Source organism: Ranitomeya variabilis, chromosome 1 (assembly GCF_051348905.1).
Source record: "Ranitomeya variabilis isolate aRanVar5 chromosome 1, aRanVar5.hap1, whole genome shotgun sequence".
In the NCBI taxonomy this organism is placed as follows: Eukaryota; Metazoa; Chordata; class Amphibia; order Anura; family Dendrobatidae; genus Ranitomeya; species Ranitomeya variabilis.
This window is the reverse complement of record NC_135232.1, coordinates 653,405,525-653,428,270: the sequence shown is the minus strand read 5'-3', so window position 1 is coordinate 653,428,270 and position 22,746 is coordinate 653,405,525. Positions and strand designations below refer to the sequence as shown.

At 43.0% G+C, this 22,746-nt stretch overlaps 1 protein-coding gene across 3 annotated transcripts in view; it reads left to right on the top strand.

Annotated features, from left to right (window-relative positions):
• The window catches only part of TTC6 (tetratricopeptide repeat domain 6), a 255,994-nt gene that overhangs the window by 156,670 nt on the left and 76,578 nt on the right, over positions 1-22,746 (top strand). For 2 of the 3 annotated variants that reach the window (XM_077262599.1, XM_077262589.1), the window contains exons 21-23: positions 9,720-9,776; positions 20,352-20,503; positions 22,057-22,176. In XM_077262599.1, coding sequence (XP_077118714.1) covers positions 9,720-9,776; positions 20,352-20,503; positions 22,057-22,176 — 329 coding nt within the window. The remainder of the gene's footprint in view (positions 1-9,719; positions 9,777-20,351; positions 20,504-22,056; positions 22,177-22,746) is intronic. The other variant, XM_077262594.1, reaches the window with a different exon arrangement.

Sequence of the window (22,746 nt, the reverse complement as noted above, 5' to 3'; positions counted from 1 at the left end):
TGGATGGTGTTTTGTTAGTGTTTTTCTGCTGACCATGAAAGTATACTATCTGTCTTCTGCTATCTAGTAAGCGGACCTCAAATTTGCTAAGACTATTTTCCTGCTGCGTTTGTTGTTTCATCTGAACTCACCGTCATTATATGTGGGGGGCTACTGTCTTCTTTGGAATATTTCTCTAGAGGTGAGCCAGGTCTTATATTTCCCTCTGCTAGCTATTTAGGTCTTAGGCCAGAGCTGGGCATCTAGCGATAAATAGGAAATGCTACCTGGCTATTTCTAGTTGCGCGGCAGGCTTAGTTCATGGTCAGTATAGTTCCATCTTCCGAGAGCTTGTCCCTCTATAGGCTTGCTATGATCTCTGCCTGCAGAGATCATGACAGTTCTGCCTGGGGCAGGCGCAGTGAATGCTGCCCGTCTGACCTCAGATGCAGTCTCGATCAGCTGAAGATACACACGCTGTAAGGCGAGGGACCTGGGTGAGTAGCTGACACACGCAGTGCGCATGCCCAGGAATCCCAGCCCCGCACTGTGCATAATGCATACCACACTGCAGGGCTGGGATTCACAAGCTGGGTGGCCGCACATGCGCAGTCTGTGAGACTGCATCTGAGGTCAGACGGGCAGCGCTCACTGCGCCTGCCCCAGGCAGAACAAAACAGTGCAGGCGCCGGATTTGATTTGAAAACAGCGCGGAGGGGGCGGCGCCCGGCGCCGAAGAAGCCTTGAGTGACGGCAGTGTGGCATGTGCAGCAGGGGGGTTAAGACCTGCCTCCAGGGCTAAAGACAGGTATTTTTGCGAAATTATAAAACGCTTTATTTCTGCTTTGACTGCACCAATAACTAAAAGAGCCACCTTGTCAGAATGCAGCATTACTGCTGCACAAGGTGGCTCTTTTAGTTTCTAACGGCTGGAGGGGGTGACAGAGTCCCTTTAAGTCTGGAAACAGTAAGTGTCTATGCTGCACAATGTTGAAGCATGGATGTACTGACTTTCTTTCAAATAATTTATATTAAATTTTTAAATAAAGTACAGTGCCTTGCGAAAGTATTCGGCCCCCTGGAACTTTTCAGCCTTTTCCCACATATCATGCTTCAAACATAAAGATACCAAATGTAAATTTTTGGTGAAGAATCAACAACAAGTGGAACACAATTGTGAAGTTGAAAGAAATTTATTGGTTATTTTAAATTTTTGTGTAAATTCAAAAACTGAAAAGTGGGGCGTGCAATATTATTTGGCCCCTTTAACTTAATACTTTGTTGCGCCACCTTTTGCTGAGATTACAGCTGCAAGTCGCTTGGGGTATGTCTCTATCAGTTTTGTACATCGAGAGACTGAAATTCTTGCCCATTCTTCCTTGGCAAACAGCTCGAGCTCGGTGAGCTTTGATAGAGATCGTTTGTGAACAGCAGTTTTCAGCTCTTTCCACAGATTCTCGATTGGATTGAGGTCTGGACTTTGACTTGGCCATTCTAACACCTGGAAACGTTTATTTGTGAACCATTCCATTGTAGATTTTGCTTTATGTTTGGGATCATTGTCTTGTTGGAAGACAAATCTCTGTCCCAGTCTCAGGTCTTTTTTTTGAAACATAAATTTTTATTTATTTACAAATTGTGTCGACTATTACATCTTAATGACAGTAAATTCTTAATGATTAACACAATGTTATGGGGATTAGGGAAGGGAGGAGGATAGGGGAAATGGTGACATTACAATAACTATCCAATCACATTCTCTATGTGCGAATCTGCAAAATTATTTAATAACGGTATTTAAACGGAAAGATAACCAATTGTTCTATTTTTTATGAAATTGAGCTATATTATTATTACATGTAGCAATTATTTTTTCTGATAGGCAATTCTCGTTAATCAGTGATACGACCTTGGACAGTGAGGGGCATTTGCAGTTTTTCCAGTAACTAGCAATTTTGATTCTTGTTGCTACAATAATATGTACAATCACTGTACGGAACTCATAGGGAAACTAATCCAAATCAATAGCGAGTAACGCCTGCTGTGCGTTAAGTGTCACCGGTATACTACAAATCTGGAACATCAGATGATCTATGGCTTCCCACAGACATCTAATTCTGTCACAACTCCACCATATATGTAGCATGTCTGCCCTTGGGTCTCCACACCTCCAGCACGTGTCTGGGGAACTGTGGAACATCCTAGACAATCTATTGGGAGTGAAATACCACCTACATAACAATTTCCTTGCGTTTTCTATGTGGTTTGTACATTTAGATTGGCTTCCAATAATAAGAAGGATGCCCTCCACTGATCCGGTGTGAATGTGCATTTTAGGTCTTTTTCCCACTTTTGCAGTTATGTAGTTAGAGAGGGCAGGGTATTCTCCAACATACAGTCATAGCTTGTGGACAGCGCCCTAATCTGTGATGTCGGGTTCATCAGCAGAGAGTATAGTTTAGATGGCGGTGCAGGCATCTGTTTTTTCCTTTCAGTTAGGAAATGCCAGATCTGCAAATATTTTTAAAAAATCCTTTGAGGGACATTGTATTTATCTCGTAATGATGTAAAAGTAATTATTTCCTCCCCCTTATACAGGTTCCCAATTGAGGTGGTTTTGGGTAAATTCCAATTTTTAAGTTTGAGGTCCGGGATACAATGCTCCAGTGTCTCTATGGGAGCTTTGAGAAATGTGGTTTTGTATAAGGCCTAATTTATTACTCAGCACTCTCCATAGCTCCAGAGCCGCGTCTATTGTTGGGGACATTTTTAGGTTTTTATTAAGGACTATAGTTTGATGGTAAAAAGCTGAGACTTTGGAGGTTCTTATCAGATGTTTTTTAATTGCTATCCAGTGCCGGTCATCATTATTATTCCACATGAATCGTAACTGTTCGAATAATGCGGCCCTGTAGTAACGGACCACCGAGGGGCATCCCAGGCTACCCTTACTCATAGGGATGTAAAGCGTGTCCGCTTGGACTCTGGGTTTTTTCTCTTGTCAAATGTATTTTAAAATCATTGCTTGAATCTCTTTTAATATTTTCATTGGGAATATGACAGGGAGATTGCGGAACAAATACAGTTTTTGTGGGAGAATGAACATTTTCACTGACGTAATCCTGCCCAGCCATGATAGTTCGTATTTCTTCATGCGTAACATATCAGTTTGGATTTTCTTCCTCAGAGCCTCATAATTCAATGATAACATTTTATCTGCTTAGAGTGTTACCCGAATACCTAAATACTCAATATTGTCATTTTCCCATTTAAAAGGGTATTTATTTTCAAAGTTTTTGGGGTATTTTATGAATGGGGTTAGGTTTAATACCTGGCATTTAGACACGTTTAGCTTATAATATGATATTTTAGTATATGATTCGATTATTTGCATTGCTGCTGGTAATGACTCTGTTGGGTTTGTTAACGCAAGAATGATGTCATCCAAAAATAAACCTATTTTGTGTTCCGTTTTATTCACCTGAATTCCTGATATCATCGAGTGTGATCTAATTTTCTCCGCTAGAGGCTCAATCACCAAAGCGAATATATGGGGTGATAGCTTACCCCCTGTCTCATCCCGTTAGTAATATTAAACCTGTCCGACATCATTCCAGAGACAGAAACTGACGCTGATGGGTGAGAATATAGCAGAGTGATTGCTTTATCAATATTCCCCGTAAATCCGAATCTGGCCAGAACCTCAAACAGGTATCCCCAATGCACCCGGTCGAACGCCTTCTCCGCGTCCAGGGATAGGAGCAGAGAAGGCGTCCTGTCCCTCCCCGCCACATGGATGAGGTCAATCATTCGTCTGGTGCCGTCCAACGTCTGTCTAGATTTGATAAATCCAACCTGATCTCTGTGCACCAGGGAAGGGATTACATCGGAGATACTATTTGCTAGGATTTTGGAGTACAGCTTGAGGTTAATATTTAGAAAGGATATTTGCCTGAAATTACTTGGATGGTCGGGCATTTTCCCTGGCTTGGGGAGGGGGACTATAGTCGCTTGTCACATTTCTTCTCCTAGTTTTCCCGTTTCAAATATATTTTGGAAGACTAATAATAGATGTGGGGACAATATTTGGTTGAATAACTTCAAGTATTCATTAGTTGTACCATCCGGTCCTGGGGATTTATTATTTTTTGTTGCCTGAATGGTTTGTTGGATTTCTTTTTGGCTTATAGGTTGATTTATTGCCATCAATTTATCCTCTGGGATTTGGGGTAAAGATATGCTATTCAGGAAGTTATTAATTAGCTCAGCGTTGGGTTGTGGGATAAGGTTATCGCCGGTCTTGAGATTATAGAGTGAGGAGTAATATCTTGCGAGAGTATTCGCAATTTCTTTAGGGTTGTATATTTTGTTCTTTTGATCATCTTGTATGTGAGCTATTTTTTGCTTTGTTAATCTCGCTTTAATCTTATTGGCAAGTATTTTACTCGCATTATTCCCCTGCCAATAGTATTTTGCTTTATTCCTCCTCAAATTATGCTCATATTTATATTGGAATATCTGATATACAGTGCCTAAAAGTAGTATTCAACCCCCTGCAGATTTAGCAGGTTTACACATTTGGAATTAACTTGGCATTGTGACATTTGGACTGTAGATCAGCCTGGAAGTGTGAAATGCACTGCAGCAAAAAAGAATGTTATTTCTTTGTTTATTTTTTTGTAAAATTGGGAAAAGTTTTTTCAGAGGGTCATTTATTATTCAACCCCTCAACCCACCAGAATTCTGTTTGGTTCCCCTAAAGTATTAAGAAGTAGTTCAGGCACAAAGAACAATGAGCTTCACATGTTTGGATTAATTATCTCTTTTTCCAGCCTTTTCTGACTATTTAAGACCCTCCCTAAACTTGTGAACAGCACTCAAACATGGTCAACATGGGAAAGACAAAGGAGCATTCCAAGGCCATCAGAGACAAGATCGTGGAGGGTCACAAGGCTGGCAAGGGGTACAAAACCCTTTCCAAGGAGTTGGGCCTACCTGTCTCCACTGTTGGGAGCATCATCCGGAAGTGGAAGGCTTATGGAACTACTGTTAGCCTTCCATGGCCTGGACAGCCTTTGAAAGTTTCCTCCCGTGCCGAGGCCAGGCTTGTCCGAAGAGTCAAGGCTAACCCAAGGACAACAAGGAAGGAGCTCCGGGAAGATCTCATGGCAGTGGGGACATTGGTTTCAGTCAATACCATAAGTAACGTACTCCACCGCAATGGTCTCCGTTCCAGACGAGCCCGTAAGGTACCTTTACTTTCAAAGCGTCATGTCAAGGCTCGTCTACAGTTTGCTCATGATCACTTGGAGGACTCTGAGACTGACTGGTTCAAGGTTCTCTGGTCTGATGAGACCAAGATCGAGATCTTTGGTGCCAACCACACAAGTGACGTTTGGAAACTGGATGGCACTGCATACGACCCCAAGAATACCATCCCTACAGTCAAGCATGGTGGTGGCAGCATCATGCTGTGGGGCTGTTTCTCAGCCAAGGGGCCTGGCCATCTGGTCCGCATCCATGGGAAGATGGATAGCACGGCCTACCTGGAGATTTTGGCCAAGAACCTCCGCTCCTCCATCAAGGATCTTAAGATGGGTCGTCATTTCATCTTCCAACAAGACAACGACCCAAAGCGCACAGCCAAGAAAACCAAGGCCTGGTTCAAGAGGCAAAAAATCAAGGTGTTGCAGTGGCCTAGTCAGTCTCCTGACCTTAACACAATTGAAAACTTGTGGAAGGAGCTCAAGATTAAAGTCCACATGAGACACCCAAAGAACCTAGATAACTTGGAGAAGATCTGCATGGAGGAGTGGGCCAAGATAACTCCAGAGACCTGTGCCGGCCTGATCAGGTCTTATAAAAGACGATTATTAGCTGTAATTGCAAACAAAGGTTATTCCACAAAATATTAAACCTAGGGGTTGAATAATAATTGACTCACACTTTTATGTTTAAAATTTATAAAAATTTAACTGAGCAACAAAACTTTTTGGTTTGTAAGATGTATGCATCTGTTAATAAATCCTGCTCTTGTTTGAAGTTTGAAGGCTCTAACTTATTTGCATCTTATTAAACCTGCTAAATCTGCAGGGGGTTGAATACTACTTGTAGGCACTGTTGTTCGTATCTTGCCTTTTGTAGTTTTCTATATACCGTGGATGATGGGCTATGTTTATGGATGTTTTCCAATGTTGCTATATTTTTATTAAGCTCTTCTATTTGTCGCATTCTCAATTTTTTGTGTTGCGCTGCTATCTGTATTAGCCGCCCTCTTATATAGGCCTTGTGGGCACACCACACTGTGGTCAGGGGTACTATTGATATCAAAAAATTCCTGGAGAAGGTCATTTAGTTGGGATTTGATATTATCTGAGGCTATTAAAAAGTTATTAATTCTCCATGGTGAATAAGTTAAATTATTGTACGTCTCTTTAATTTGGCATGTCACAGGAGCGTGGTCCACCCAGGTTATGTTCCCAATTTCTGCTATTGTATATTTTCTAGGAGCCATTTATCCACTACTATTAGATCTATCTTGAATATACTTTATGTGGGTGGGAGTAATACGTATAATCCCTTTCAGAAGCATGAAGGACCCTTCACGTGTCATACAATTGTTCTGATATAAGACACTGGGACAACGCATGGGATTGGGACTTTTTCTTTGAGCACCAACATTTGTCTATATTAGGGATCGGGACGATGTTAAAATCTCCACAGATTAGCAGGGATCCTTGTTTTATTTTGGATAATTTAGTTATAAGGTCTTTAATAAAAGTGATTTGACCTGAATTGGGTGCGTATATAGATGCAATTGTATACACCTTATTATTGATATTACACATCAATATTACATATCTGCCTTCATCATCCAGAACGCTATCAACAAGCTGGAACGCTATAGTGTCTTTTATTGCAATCGCTACCCCTCTCTTCTTTTTCGCCACATATGAGGCATAGATATGGGGGTAACTTTTATGTTGTAATCTATGTGTATCTTCACGATTTAAATTAGTTTCTTGGACACATGGTATGTCCGCTTTGAGTGCCTGGGCTTCTTTCCATAATAACGATCTCTTGAAAGGGCTATTTAGGCCTTTCGCATTAATGCTAGATATTTGAAATACCATCAGTTACAAAAAAGGAAAATAATTCAATCAGTCACCAGATACAGGATAATAATAAGGGAAACAAAGGGGTTAAAGTTATTAATAACAACTACAACAAGTACAACTTGTACAACTCAAAGTTCGGTTCTATGTGAACCAACTGGATAATCGTTCCTATCTAGTATTAAAGGGGGAGAGAATAGAAAAAATGAAAGCGTTATTCTCATGTTCTTTCAACCTGCCAGCCAGGCAAAAAAAATTGCAGTATGTGTGCATAAGCACATAGGGGATAAATATAGCTACAGAATACTTGTGTTAGAATCAGGTCCATTCTTTGTTCAGCGTCGGGGGTCTTTTCTTTAGTGGGGAGCTGGTATCTTCATTCACTGACGTCAGGGACCATTCCTGGAGAAGGGTCATGGCCTCTCTGGGAGACACAAGGACATGTGAAGCTCCGTTTTTTGTCACGATGAGCTTTACTGGATATCCCCACTTGTAGACAATATTGTTGTCCTGCAGAATTTTGGTTGCGGATGAGAATTCCCGCCTCCTGTTCAGGGTTGTCGCAGACAAGTCGGTGAACACTAGGATGTTCTGGAATCTTTCTGGAAGTTCTTTGTTTGCTGTCGCTGCCTTGGTCACTGCCTCCTTGAAGTGGTAGAAGTGCAGCCTGGCTATCACGTCTCGCGGTGCGGAGCTGGGAGCAGACTTTGGTTTGGGGATCCGATGTGCCCTGTCAATCAGCAGGTCTCCCTGTTCTGCTGACGGCACCAGAATTGTAAAAAAGTCCATTAGAAACTCCTTTAGTGTATCCACTGACACGCTCTCAGGGATTCTTCTGAAAAGTTTGTTATTGCGCCTGGATCCATCTTCTAAGTCTGTAAGCGTCAGTTTTAGGGCCATGATCTCTTCGTCCGCTTCATTATGCACGTCTAATAGTTGGTTGTGCGCCGTAGTATATTCCTCCAGTTTCCCCTCTGTGTGAGGTTCTGTCGCCAATCTGCATAATTTCTTTAGGTTTTGCAGTGAAAGCCGTTGTGATATCAGTATGACTGGCTTGCTTCAGGTCTCCCAGCAGGGATCTGAGTGTGGCTACAGTGACTGGGGTAGAATTGGAGTCTTTAATAGGAGAGTCTGAGGAGATGGACAGGGCTGTGTTTGGTAGTTGTAAATCTTCAGGCTCTGGATCTTCAGCATTCTTAGCAGGGGGGAGGAACAGGGACTGCAGCGTGGGGGAATAGCTCTGTGTGGTCAGGGAGCTTGCAACTTTGCTGGGAGTTTGGGGCTGGTGGAGTGTTTCAGTGTGCAGCTCTGACCTTTTCCTCACACTGCTGTTACCCCTGCTGCTGCTGCCGGCGGCCTCGTGGTGAGAGCTGCGGCTGCCGTCTTGGATCCAGCTACTGGCCACTTCAAAACCGGGACCCTGCTGGGCGCCTGCCCCCTCTTCCCACCCTTCATTCCTGCTGCGCACCACCGCCTCGCTTATCTTATTTCTCGATCTGACCTCCTCAAGGTCACTTCACTGTGCTTTGGGCCGCTTATAATAACTGGTGGTTAGGGAGCTCGAGCCTCGCAAGTCCGCTCAGCTCCACATCCGGTCACACCCCCCCAGTCTCAGGTCTTTTGCAGACTCCAACAGGTTTTCTTCAAGAATAGTCCTGTATTTGGCTCCATCCATCTTCCCATCAATTTTAACCATCTTCCCTGTCCCTGCTGAAGAAAAGCAGGCCTAAACTATGATGCTGCCACCACCATGTTTGATAGTGGGGATGGTGTGTTCAGGGTGATGAGCTGTGTTGCCTTTATGCCAAACATATCATTTGGAATTGTTGCCAAAAAGTTCGATTTTGGTTTCATCTGACCAGAGCACCTTCTTCCACATGTTTGACCAATAATTTCCTTATTAACAAAGAGACCAGGAGAACAAGAATTCAAAGGTTTTGGAGATATCAATGAAAAACGGAAGACCAGCATTTCCATTTTTTGTGTATTTCTTAAAGTTATTAACAATGGAATATCTCAATTCAAGTGATTTATGAAGAGCAATTTTTTCCACAATGTCAGAAAAATTAGGGGGAAAGGGTTTTTTTTCCAGAAAAAAGCGATCACATTTTTTACTACCAGAAAAATATGAATCATAGCATATCTAAAAGAAGGGTCTATATTTTCCAAATCGATTGAAAGAAGGGCCATTTGGGGAATGAACAATACATTCTTATTGAGAAGTCTATTGATTAAAGAGGATACTTGACACCATAAAAGGTTTAATCTTAGGGCAATTCGAGAAAATATAGAGAAGACTACCTTGCTGACCACAGTTTCTCTAACATAGAGGTGAAAGGTCTGCATTTATGTAACCTAGTTGGGCCGTAGTGTCATCTAGCAAACATTTTATAATAAGATTCATGCAAATGCATAGATATATTCGAGACGTAGGTAAAAGTAAGGGTATTTTCCCATTGCTCAGGGAAAAATTAAGTATTTAGATCAGATTCCCATCTTGTCATGTAAGGATTTTTAATAAGTTAGTGTCATTATTAAAACAGTTACGGTATATAAATAAGTTACGGTATATGTATCACCAAAAAAGGCCTGATAATTTATGTTTGACCATTCTTGAATATATAGCTGTGACCAGTCCAGATCTGATACAGAGGCTGAATAACCGAGAGTCCTTCTGGATATGTAAGTTGTCTACTTTGCATCCAGAGGGTTTGAACATTAGTATTGAGCACACCCATTGATTGAACATCATATAGCTTAGCTAGGTGAGGTTCTGATTAATAAAAAATATATGAAACATATGGGTGTGTCTATAAACAGAAATAAGTATTTTTGTATTGGAATTGTACTTATTTTTCTCCTCTTTCTAACAATTGATTTTTAGGATATTACTGATTTTTATTATTGTTTTGTCTCATATGATTTGGGATCATTTACATTTTATGTAGATTTATGTTTTTTTTAAAGGGAATCTGTCACCCCAAAATGGCCTATAAACTAAGGCCACCGGCATCAGGGGCTTATCTACAGCATGCGGTAATGCTGTAGATAAGCCCCCGATGTATCCTGAAAGATAAGAAAAACAGGTTATATTATACTCACCCAGGGGCGGTCCCGCTGCGGTCCGGTCCGATTGGCATCGCGGTCCGGGTCCAGCGCCTCCCATCTTCATACGATGTCGTCCTCTTCTTGTCTTCTTGCCGCGGCTCCTGCGCAGGCGTACTTTGTCTGCCCTATTGAGGGCAGAGCAAAGTACTGCAGTGCGCAGGCGCTGGTATAGGTCAGAGAGGCCCGGAGCCTGATCACTGCAATACTTTGCTCTGCCCTCAACAGGGCAGACAAAGTACACCTGCGCAGGAGCGGTGGCAAGAAGACAAGAAGAGGACGACATCGTATGAAGATACCGAGGTATGCAGATACTGGCGGGTTGATTGGTATACCGATTTGCACTGGCAGGTGCTGGTGGGTCTGACTGATAATAAGGCAGACACAGCTGATATACAGACTGGCAGGGAACTGCAGACGTGGACAGGCAGGGTACTGCACATGCGGACAGGCAAGACAGGGCTCTGTTCACAAGGAGTAGACAGGGTCAGGTTCATACAGGACGTATACAAGGATAGGTATGGACAAGACAGACTGGAACAAGTTCACACAGGGTACTTACAATGAAGTAGCAAGTGTTCTCACTAAACACTAACATTGCACAGCGGTAACAGATAAAGATAGGCACTCGTTCAGAAACTGCAGGTATCAGAGATAGGTACAGGTACAGACACTGCTGGTTTAGGGTTAGGTACAGGTACAGACTTAGGATGTTTAGGGTTAGGTACAGGTATAGACATAGGATGTTTAGCGATAGGTACTGGTTCAGACACTGCAGATTCGCTGTGGGCACTGGTTAAGACACTGCATATTTAAAGATAGGTACAGGTACAGACACAACAGGTTTAAGAAAAGATCCAGACTTAGATGCAAACAGGTTCAAGGATTGGTCCTAACTCAGAAAAGGACAGACACAAGTTCAGGGTTCAGGCCTGGGTATTCAGCCCCCAAGGTGGCAGAAACTGGAAAGATCAGATACAGGTACAGATTCAGGGTTCAAGCCTGGGTGTACAGACCAAGGGAAACAAGTTCAGACAAGACCAGAAGCAGGACAGGACCTGGCAACTCAGTAGTTGCACACACCCTGAAAGAGAATGTTGATCAGGCACCTTCCAACAGGTGGAGGTGCCTTAAGTACCAAGTGCCTCTCAGCAAAAGGCTGGGGAAACATTAGGAATGCACTCACTGTCTCTTTAAGAATCAGGGAGTTCCCGGGCATGCACCCTAAACATGTAGCCAGAAAACATGCACAGCCAGCAGAGGACACAGGCTTACAGCACACAGCAAAAAAAAAAATAAAGAGCTCACTGCACGGCCTTTGTTGGTGAGTACGTCAGTGTCCCTGCATCGTATGGGATGGGAAGCCACACAGAGATACAGGTGGTGGTGTTAACAAAAGCTTACACTGTACAGAAGAGTCAGACTTACCCAGTGACACTGGAAATGGAAAACGACTCTGCAGAACAAACTGTGCTCCATTGTGAATCGCTGATCTGTGATGACCCCAGTACTGACCCCCACCGTACAAGGTATGATAATCCATAAGATGTCATATCCGGCATTATTGGAGGCAGCATACATTCTCCCACTCTCTGATTCTTTAGCAATGTGGGAAATAGCATAGGAGAAGATTTTGTTTTGCAAATTGAATCTCAAAGTGTTCTAATTCGCGTGAAACCGCAAAATTCAGGAAATTCAACTCAAACTCTATCTGCTCATCTGTAATAATAATATATAGAGAATTATTACAATACAAAACTTATTGTTATTTTTTATGATAGAAAACAAATTATATAATTTTATTAGAAGAGTAAATCATTTGCAAAAACAGAAGGAGGAAAGAAGGGCCAGCGCAGTATCTCTAGACTGTGATTTATCTGCGTATTTCCATTAAAAATGAAGAATGAAACCAACATGCTTGCCTGGCATTTTACAATTGACTTCTAATAAACAATGTCTGCTAAATAGTATTTCCCACAAAGTCTGTGATTGGCACATTTGGCGTCCTCTGTGTCAGCACTTCAGATGAGAACAGTTTAGAGAATAAACTATAATTAAGCTAAAGAGAACTGGGGCTGCATTCGGTTTAGCTGAGTCATTATGTAGTCATTATCGCCTTAAATACAAAGACGTGAATCTCTGAAGTGTGCACTTGCTGTGTTTGGTATCCACAGCATCCTTCTGTCTAATGTATCATTGTAATGATTGTGCTGGAGATTTCTTGTATTACGACACAGCTCACGCAGGGCAATACCATTAGAACTGACGGATGATGTGTGATCACACTTGATCCTCTCTTTGCTGGATCACAATGGGAACTATTTATACAATGTGCAACGTATGCTGCATTTGTACAATATTATTAGCTCTTATAAATTGTAGCATAAATGAAATGTCACAAAACTAATAGGATTAGTAGGATAAAAGTAAATAACAAACCAAATCTAGACCAGCATCCTCAGCTGACTTGCAGTGCTTGAGCCACGAGAAACTCATGGCTAAAACGTTAAAAATACTTTTAACTGTAATTGACAGACAGAGGCAAAACATAGTTTGGGGTTATGTGCTCTTAAAAAGAAATACAATTAGAACAGGGCTGGGGGGGGGGGGTGTTATAGAAGAACAGGGCCCATAGGCTAACATATGGTGGAGACCCCTCTCTAGTAACAATGTCATATGATGTGTGGCCAAACACATTAGATACAGTTGGGAAAATTAGTATTTGATACACTGCCGATTTTGCAAGTGAGGTCTGTAATTGTTATCTTAGGAACACTTCAACTGTGAGAGACAGAATCTAACAATAAAAAACAGAAAATCACATTGTATGATTTTTACATACTTAATTTGCATTTTATTGCATTAAATAAGTATTTGATACAATAGAAAAACAGAACTTAATATTTGGTACAGAAACCTTTGTTTGCAATTACAGAGGTCCGACGTTTCCTGTAGTTCTTGACCAAGTTTGCATACACTGCAGCAGGGATTTTGGCCCACTCCTCCATAGAGATCTTCTCCAGATCTTTCAGGTTTCGGGGCTGTCGCTGGATAACATTAAATTTCAGCTCTTTCCAAAGATTTTCTATTGGGTTCAGGTCTGGAGACTGGTTTGGCCACTTCAGAACCTTAAAATGCTTCTTATGGAGCCCTGGCTGTGTGTTTCTGGTCATGGTCATGCTAGAAGACCCAGCCACTACCCATCTTCAATGCTCTTACTGAGGGAAGGAGGTTGTTGGTCAAAATCTTGCGATACATGACCCCATCCATCCTCCCTTCAATACGGTGTAGTCATCCTGTCCCCTTTGCAGAAAAGCATCCCCAAAGTATGATTTTATCCCCACCATGCTTCACGATTGGGACGGTGTTCTTGGGGTTGTGCTTATCCTTCTTCTTCCTCCAAACACAGCGAGTGTTGTTGATACCAAAAAGTTCTATTTTGGTCTCATCTTACAAGATGATCTTTTCCCATGCCTCCTCTAGATCATCCAGATGGTAATTGTCGACCTTCAAACAGGCCTGGACATGTGCTGGCGCGACCAGGGGGACCTTGCTTGACCTACAGGATATTAATCCATGACGGCATAGTGTGTTACTAATGGTAATGTTTGAGACTGTGGTCCCTCCTCTCTTCAAGTCATTGATCAGGTCGTCCCGTATAGTTCTGGTCTGATTCCTGATCTTTATTAGAATCATCCATACCCCATGAGATGACATCTTGCATTGAGCCCAAGACTGAGGACGATTGGCAGTCATCTTGTGTTTCATTTTCTAATAATTGAGCCAACAGTTGTTGCCTTCTCACCAAGCTGCTTGCCTAGTGTCCTGTAGCCCATTCCAGCCTTAAAGAAGTTGTCCACTACTATAACTTTTTTTTTTTTCTACATAAATCTTGCTATTATGGGCCACTGAAAACATCTACTGTGTTTATTTTAGCAATATTACCTTTTATCATGCTGTAGCAGCACATTTTAGTGCTGGATTCAGCTCTCATGGGGTTAATCGACAACTTAATTTCTCCTGAGTCATTGTGCTCTAATACTACAAGTTCCATGATGCATTGCACTGCTACTAAGCCTGAACCTAGCACACCCACTCCAAAACACACCCAACCCCTCCCTCCTCTAGCTTCAAAAAGATTTGTGATGTCATTTCTGTCCGACCTCCTCTTTTACATTTGTCCAACCCACACTCCATTACACATAGATAGAGGGATAGATAGATAGATAGATAGATAGATAGATAGATAGATAGATAGATAGATAGTAGATAGATAGTAGATAGATAGATAGTAGATAGATAGATACAGATATATATCTATATATCTATTTCCATAGATATGTCCATATCCATGTTTCTAAACCCCTTCACCCCCTGGAGCTTTTTTGTTTTCGTTTATCGCTCCCCTTCTTTCCAGAGCCATAATTTTTCCGTCAGTATGGCCATGTGAGGGCTTATCTTTTGCGGAACAAGTTCTACTTTTGAACGCCATCATTGGTTTTACCATGTCGTGTAGCAGAAAATGTGAAAAAAATTCAAAGTGCAATGAAATGGCCAAAAAAGTGCAATCCCACACTTGTTTTTTGCTTGGCTTTTTGGCTAGGTTCACTAAATGCTAAGGCTGTGTGCACACGTTGCGGATCTGATTGCAGATCCGCAGCGTTTTTTGCTGCACTGAATTGCATCAAATCCGCAGTGTAGTGTACAACCAATGTAAGTCTATGGGAGCCGCAGACTTGTGCACATGCTGCGGAAAAAGCCGCACCGAAACCGCACCAAGAACTGCATCAAAACCGCACCAAAAACTGTATCAAAACCGCACCAGTTTTGGTGCAGTTTTGATGCAGTTTTTGGTGCAGTTTTTATGCTTTTTTTGGTGCGGTTTATGCGCGGTTTTAATGCCGTTTTTGGAAATAAGTAAATAAACGGAAAATGTGCATGATTTGAATGGAAACATGCATGAAAAAACGGACGGATCCGGATCCGTCGCTGTGCGTTTTTTCGCCAGACAGAAAAAACGTTCCTCTGTATGTGTTTTCCATCCGGCGGAAACAGCTTTTTTGACGGATCCGGCAAAAAACGGATGAAACTCTATGAGAAAAAGACGGATCCGTCGGAAAAAAATGGATCCGTTTTTTTCAAAACTCGCCGGATTGTGCCTCACGGCAAAAACCTGATGTGTGAAAGCACCCAAATATATAGATAGATATATCCATAGATATATAATAGAAAGGCCGATGTTTCTATAAGACTACTTTCACACTTGCGTTTTTCGCAATCCGTCTTTTTGGGAAAAAAATGGATCCTGCAAATGTGCTCACAGGATGAGTTTTTTACCCATAGACGTGTATTAGTGAAGGATCGCGACGGATGGCCACACGTCGCGTCCATCGTGCAACGGATGCGTCGTGTTTTGGCGGACCGTTGGCACATCCGTCACGTCTGCCATTTTCTACCGCGCATGCGCGGCCAAAACTCCACCCCCTCCTCCCCGGACTTCAGAATGGGCAGCGGATGCGTTGAAAAACTGCATCCGCTGCCCACGACGTGCAAAAATTTCACAACATGCGTCGGTACGTCGGCCCAACGCATAGCGATGGACCCGTGCCGACGCAAGTGTGAAACAGGCCTTAATGAGCGTTTAATTTAATAAAAAACTGAAAAAAACGACGTGGGCTCCCGCGCAATTTTCTGCGCCAGAGGGGGAAAGCCGACGGCCGAGGCCAATATTTGTAGCCTGCTATGAGTATCAGCCCGCAGCTGTCTGCGTAGCCTTTACTGGCTATTAAAATAGAGGGACCCCCCCAAAAAAATGACGTGGGGTCCCCCTATATTTTATAGCCAGAAAGGCTACGCAGACAGCTGCGGGCTGATATTAATAGCCTAGAGAGGGGCCATGGATTTTGGTCCCCCCCCGGCTACAAATACCAGTCCGCAGCCACCCCAGAAATGGCGCATCTGTAAGTCTACGTTCACATTAGCGTTCGGCGCCGCAGCGTCGCCGCATGCGTCATGCGCCCCTATATTTAACATGGGGGCGCATGGACATGCATTGTGCTGCGTTTTGCGACGCATGGGTTTTTTTGGCCACAAGTGTTGGGCGCAGAGGACGCAGCAAGTTGCATTTTTTTTGCGTCCAACTTTCGGCCAAAAAGGACGCATGCGTCGCAAAACGCAGCGTTTTAGCGTGCGTTTTGTTGCGTTTTTGTTTGCGTTGTGCGTTGCGTCTCCGATGCTGCGGCGCACAACGCAAATGTGAACGTAGCCTTAGATGCGCCAATTCCGGCACTGAGGCTGGTTTCACACTTGCGTTTTTGGACGCTGCGTTTTAGCGCTAAAAAACGCATGCGTTTTTTTCCTATACTTAACATTAAAAACGCATGCGTTTTTTCGCATGCGTTTCGACGCGTTTTCGGCAACGCATGCGTTTTTGAACGCACGCGTTTGTTTGCGTTAAAAACGCATGCGTTTTTATAGAAAAAAAACAGAAAAAACACTGAAAAACCACCCACCACCATCAGGGTGATAAAGGGATCCAAACCCTACCCCTACCCCTAACCTCACCCCTATCCGTTTAATGAACATTTTATGACAGTGCCACGATATTTCAGTGCCACGTATATAAGTGCCACGTATGTAAGTGCCACGTGCCACGTATGTAAGTGCCACGTATGTAAGTGTCACGTATGTAAGTGCCACGTGCCACGTATGTAAGTGCCACGTATGTAAGTGTCACGTATTTAAGTGCCACGTATGTAAGTGCCACATATGTAAGTGCCACGTATGTAAGTGCCACGTGCCACGTATGTAAGTGCCACGTATGTAAGTGCCACGTGCCACGTATGTGAGTGCCACGTATGTAAGTGTCACGTATGTAAGTGCCACGTATGCAAGTGCCACGTATGCAAGTGCCACGTATGCAAGTGCCACGTGCCATGTATATAAGTGCCACGTATGTAAGTGCCACGTGCCACGTATGTAATTGCCACGTATGTAAGTGCCATGTATGTAAGTGCCATGTATGTAAGTGCCACGTATTTAAGTGCCACGTGACACGTATTTCAGTGCCACGGATTTAAGTGCCACGTATTTCAGTGCCACGTGCCATGTATTTCAGTGCCACGTATGTAAGTGCCACGTATGTAAGTGCCACGTATGTAAGTGCCACGTATTTCAGTGCCACGTATTTCAGTGCCACGTATTTCAGTGCCACGTATTTCTGTCACGTTTAGGGTTAGGGTTAGGCCCTAACCCTACCCCTAGCTATTTCTATTTATAGTGGGTTTTCTTGTGGATTTTGATGATTGGCAGCTGTCACACACTTCTCAGCATGCGTTTTAAAAACGCAAACGCATGAAAAAACGCATGTAAACGCGGCAAAACGCCGCATTTTTTTCTACATGCAAAAACGCATGCGTCTAAAAAACGCAGCGTTTTACCACGTTTACATGCGTTTTTTCACACATGCGGTTTTTAAAAAAACGCATGCAGATAAAAACGCAAGTGTGAAACCAGCCTAAGCCCCTCTCTTCCCACTCCCGTGTAGCGGTGGGATATGGGGTAATAAGGGGTTAATGTCACCTTGCTATTGTAAGGTGACATTAAGCCGGGTTAATAACAGAGAGGCGTCAATAAGACGCCTATCCATTATTAATCCAATATTAATAAAGGGTTAATAAAACACACACACATTAGGAAAAAGTATTTTAATATTCTTCATTTCACCATACTTACCATACTTCAGCCCCTGCAAAAAACGTAAAATAATAAACCGTATACTCCCTGTCCGCCGTAGTCCAATTAATAACGAGTGTCCCACGACGACCTCCCCTATAGAACAGTGACATCGGGTGATGTCACTGCTCTATAGGACCCTCAGTGACATGACACACTGACCGGAGACAATGGCTCCTGCAGTGCATCACTGAGGTTACTATAGTTCACTGGTCTCACTTTATGGCAAAAAGCTGCGTGGGAACTTTCTCATACAGCATACCATAAAGTGAGACTAGGGACTATTTTCTCACAGGGGCGTAGGAATACATTGTGGGGAATACATTGTGGAAGGATACCTTCCTCCCCTCATTGTCTTCCTGGAGCCCCTGGAGAGTAGTTGCATCAGCAGAGGCTCCTGCTCTCCACGGGAGATCGTCGTGGGACACTCGTTTTAATTGGATTTCTGCGGATCAGGGAGTATAGTGTTTGTTTATTATTTTAATATTTTTTATGACACTGGCTTCGGAGATCAAAGTGACAAGTGATGGTGAGTATGTAATCTATGTTATATGTACTGTATGTCTGTATGTATGTACTGTATGTCTGTATGTCTGTATGTACTGTATGCGCATGTCGTCGCATGGCGCATGCCGTCGCATGCCGTCGCATGGCGCATGTCGTCGCATGTCGTCGCATGGCGCATGGCGTCGTATGCCGTCGCATGGCGCATGCTGTATGCCGTCGCATGCATCATGTCGTCGCATGCCGTCGCATGTCGCATGTCGTCGCATGGCGCATGCCGTCGCATGGTGCATGCAGCATGTCGTCGCATGCTGCATGTTGTTGCATGGTGCATGGCGTCGCATGTCGTCGCATGTCGTCGCATGGCGCATGCTGTATGCCGTCGCATGCATCATGTCGTCACATGCATCATGTCGTCGCATGTCGTCGCATGCTGCATGTTGTTGCATGGTGCATGTCGTCGCATGGCGCATGTTCTGTATGTGTGTATGTACTGTATATGTGTGTGTTTTTTTTTTTTTTTTTTTACATTCAACACATTAGCCGGATGATGGGACTACTACTGTCCCATCATTGGCTAATGTGTCACTGACTGTCACTGTAGCAGGCAGAGCACGATGGGACTTGTAGTCCCATCGGACAATGCCTGCACACAGAGACACACACACACACACACACACACACACACACCAAAGACCACCCCACCCCCCGCAGCAGACCCAGCACATACCGGCAGCAGAGCCCCGGCGCCGGCCCCCACCCCCACATGCCGGCGCAGAGCCCCGGCGCCGTACCTACATACCGGCGCTGGCACGCAGAGCACCGGCGCCGGCCCCCACCCCCACATGCCGGCGCAGAGCCCCGGCGCCGTACCTACATACCGGCGCTGGCACGCAGAGCACCGGCGCCGGCACGTACATACAGACCCCAGCGCCCGCACCTTCATCATCACTGCCTAGCCCCGCCCGCCCCCAGCACAGCCCCGCAGGCAGCCACCAGCCCCGCCCACAGCCCAGTCACTCTTGATGAGTGACTGCTGACTGTGCGGCTGGGACACACCTGCTGCTGACGTCACGTCAATTTCCAGAGTCTGGAAATTGACGTGACGTCGGCGGAAATAAGCGGCGGCTGCAGCCTGGGGGTCACGTGACCCGGACTCAGCCGCCGCTACAGCGCCGCTCACAGGCAAAAACGGCAACAAAAGGTATTTGCACAATTCATCAGGGGCCCCGGGGGGATACATTGGGGGGTTAATTGAAAGTAGTGGACAACCCCTTTAAGAAGGCCTACAATTTTGTCCCTGGTATTCTTAGACAGCTCTTTGATCTTGGCCATGGTGGAGAGGTTGGAGTGTGATTGAGTGTGTGGACAGGTGTCTGTTATACAGGTAACAAGTTTAAACAGGTGCAATTAATACGGGTAATTAGTGCAGAGTGGGAGGGCTTCTTAAAGAAAAACAAACATGTCTGTGAGAACCAGAATTGTTGTTGGTTGGCCGGTGATTAAATACTTATTTCATGCAATAAAATGCATTTTAATTATTTTAAAATAATGCGATGTGATTTTTATTTTTAGATTTTGTCTCTCACAGTTGAAGTGGACAACAATGTTCTGAAAAAGAGAAAAGCTTTCCAACCCTTCAATAAAAGCTGCATAATGACTTGTTCTGCAACAAATTAAAACTTTTGATTGGTTATAGGGATATTAAAAAAACTTTTCAGCTTTGTACCTCTTGCTGCAATGAGCATCTTGGAAGTATCTACTGGAATTAGGAGTAGGGAAAACCACTGAGTAATCAACACTTTTGTCCTCCCTGTAATCTGGCCCCATGGAAGAGTAAAATATGAGAGAACTAAGTGGCAGCTCATGCTAGTTGAAACTCCTTTCCTAATGCCTTCTAATGATTTTCTCCAGGTTCTTCTCCAGTGCAGCAAGCCCTTGTCCATTCATTCCTCCATCAAAACAGCAGTGCCATTAGCTGCTTGGTCTCTGCCATAAAGGAGAAGCCAATGCCTGCTCTGTTGATACTTTTAGGAAAAATTCAGATGAAAGCCAAGAAAAACAAGGTATCTAAATTTTCTAATGTTCAAAAAAGTGTGAAAAATCCATCATGTTTTAGATACATGCAATGTTGTTTCATAGACCTGCACGGCCCAACGCGCGTTTCGCTTCTCCCTTGTTAAAGCTGAAGCGAAACGCGCGTTGGGCCGTGCGGGTCTATCACTGGGGTATGTAAGATCATGGCAACAATATATTTCATTACAATCATATTGGATGCACTAAATTGGTGCACTGTGTAATTATTAGGCTTTACTTTACTTGCTATTCCCCATCCTTATATTTATTATTGCTTTATTTATTTATTAATTGTGTGGGGCAATATAATACTTATGCACAGCGCTCACTTTATTCTGGGTACTTACCTGATATATGCACTTTAAAGCCAGAAATGTGAATACTGAGTGCACTTTAGCCTTTTACATATAATCAATTTTTGATATATTGCATGAAATTAAATAATAACAGTGTTCATTTTTCATATATATATATTTTTATCAATTTGATATACATTTCTAATACCCATACCTTCTGATAGAATCTTGCACTTTATTGCCACCTGGTGGTCTGTTCCCTGATTTTAATGTTTGATTATTATGTAAACAATAAACTATAATTTTTACAAACATTCTTTAGTTTGTGTATCATATTTGTAGGTGTTGAAAGCTATTAACCTGCAGATTAACCCTATATCTGCAGGTTAATATCATTTGAGGACGTATAATAGATTCCTTTTGTAGAAAATGAAGCAACTTTGTGAATATTATGGGTTAGAAATAGCCCACCATTGTGTGTCTATAGCTCTTATGCATACATATGTGTCTCCATAAACCAAGTAGACCCTCTGTAGTGTGATCCTGCATGTATCCACTGCTTAAAATGCAATGAATGCAGTTTATCAAGTAATAGGAGAAAAAGTAATAGGGGGAAAAATAAAAGGGAGGATCAGACTACACAAGGCTGCAGTCTGTAGTTTGGAAACACTGTATAGATGCTGCTAACATAAAACAGGAGGACATTTTTATTGAAAACCGTTTTCAGAGTTACTTTAGTTTTCATGCAGAATTGTACTATGTTTTTCTTTTCTTTTTTTGTTTTTAATTCTAAATGGATATGTTACAGACAATGACTGTGAACCTAAAGTTCTGCAACTTGTTGTAGAAAGTCAGAATCTCATCTGGGAAAAGATAATTAGTGATGAGCGAGTATACTTGTTGCTCAGTTTTCCCGAGCACGCTCATGTGGTCTCCGAGTATTTGTGACTGCTCGGAGATTTAGTTTTTGTTGACACAGCTGCATGATTTACAGCTGCTAGCCAGCCTGAGTATATGTGGGGATTGCCTGGTTGCTAGGGAATCCCCACATGTAATCAAGCTGTCTAGTAGCTGTAAATCATTCAGCTGCGGTAAGGAAAACTAAATCTCCGAGCAGTCACAAATACTCAGAGATCACCCGAGCGTGCTGGGGAAAACCCGAGCAATGAGTATACTCGCTCATCACTAATAATAAGCTAATAGTTGTTCTTTTTTTATAATAAAATTGTACCTGCACAATTTAATAGGATGCAAGTGAAAGCTTCAGACAGGCCCTTGACCTATTGAACCAATCACCCACCTCTGATAAGGCCGAAGTTTTTTACCTGCTTGGCCTGTGTTACATGGAGCAACTTAAATTTCTCCAGGTGAGTGGGTGATAACAAAAACTTTCTGTGTGTATCTCACTTGTATAAAGCACATGTATATACATAGTATGGTATAGAGGACCAGGTATCCAGCTATGCTCAATTTCGCCTACATCACTGTCTGTTCTGGCCATGCAGTTGGATAGTAATATTACTGTCAACCTGAAATGGGTGCAATCATTGTGGCAATACTGAGTATCAGGAGTCTGTAAAATGGGGACTTTGCACTATTAGGGACTGTAGGCAGTGGCATTTTGAATAGTACTATATATTTGACTGTTATTATATTAACTTGTTAATTGTATTTTCTATCATCCTCATCATGTTGTAATTTTAATTCAGCACCATGGACAGCACGTTCTTAATTCCTTGTCAAAGGAATGCATCATTTGAGATTTAGTTTTTCCAACAAGGTTTGTCCTTTTAAAGTATACATACGAATAAAAGTTTTCACGTGGCTACTTGAGCACGCTCAGAAGGCGATGCTTCCCATTTGTGGTGTTTCACTCTTCAGCTTTGCTGTACAGCCTGAGTCAGTATAAATGAGACTGATGGGTATAATGATAGTTG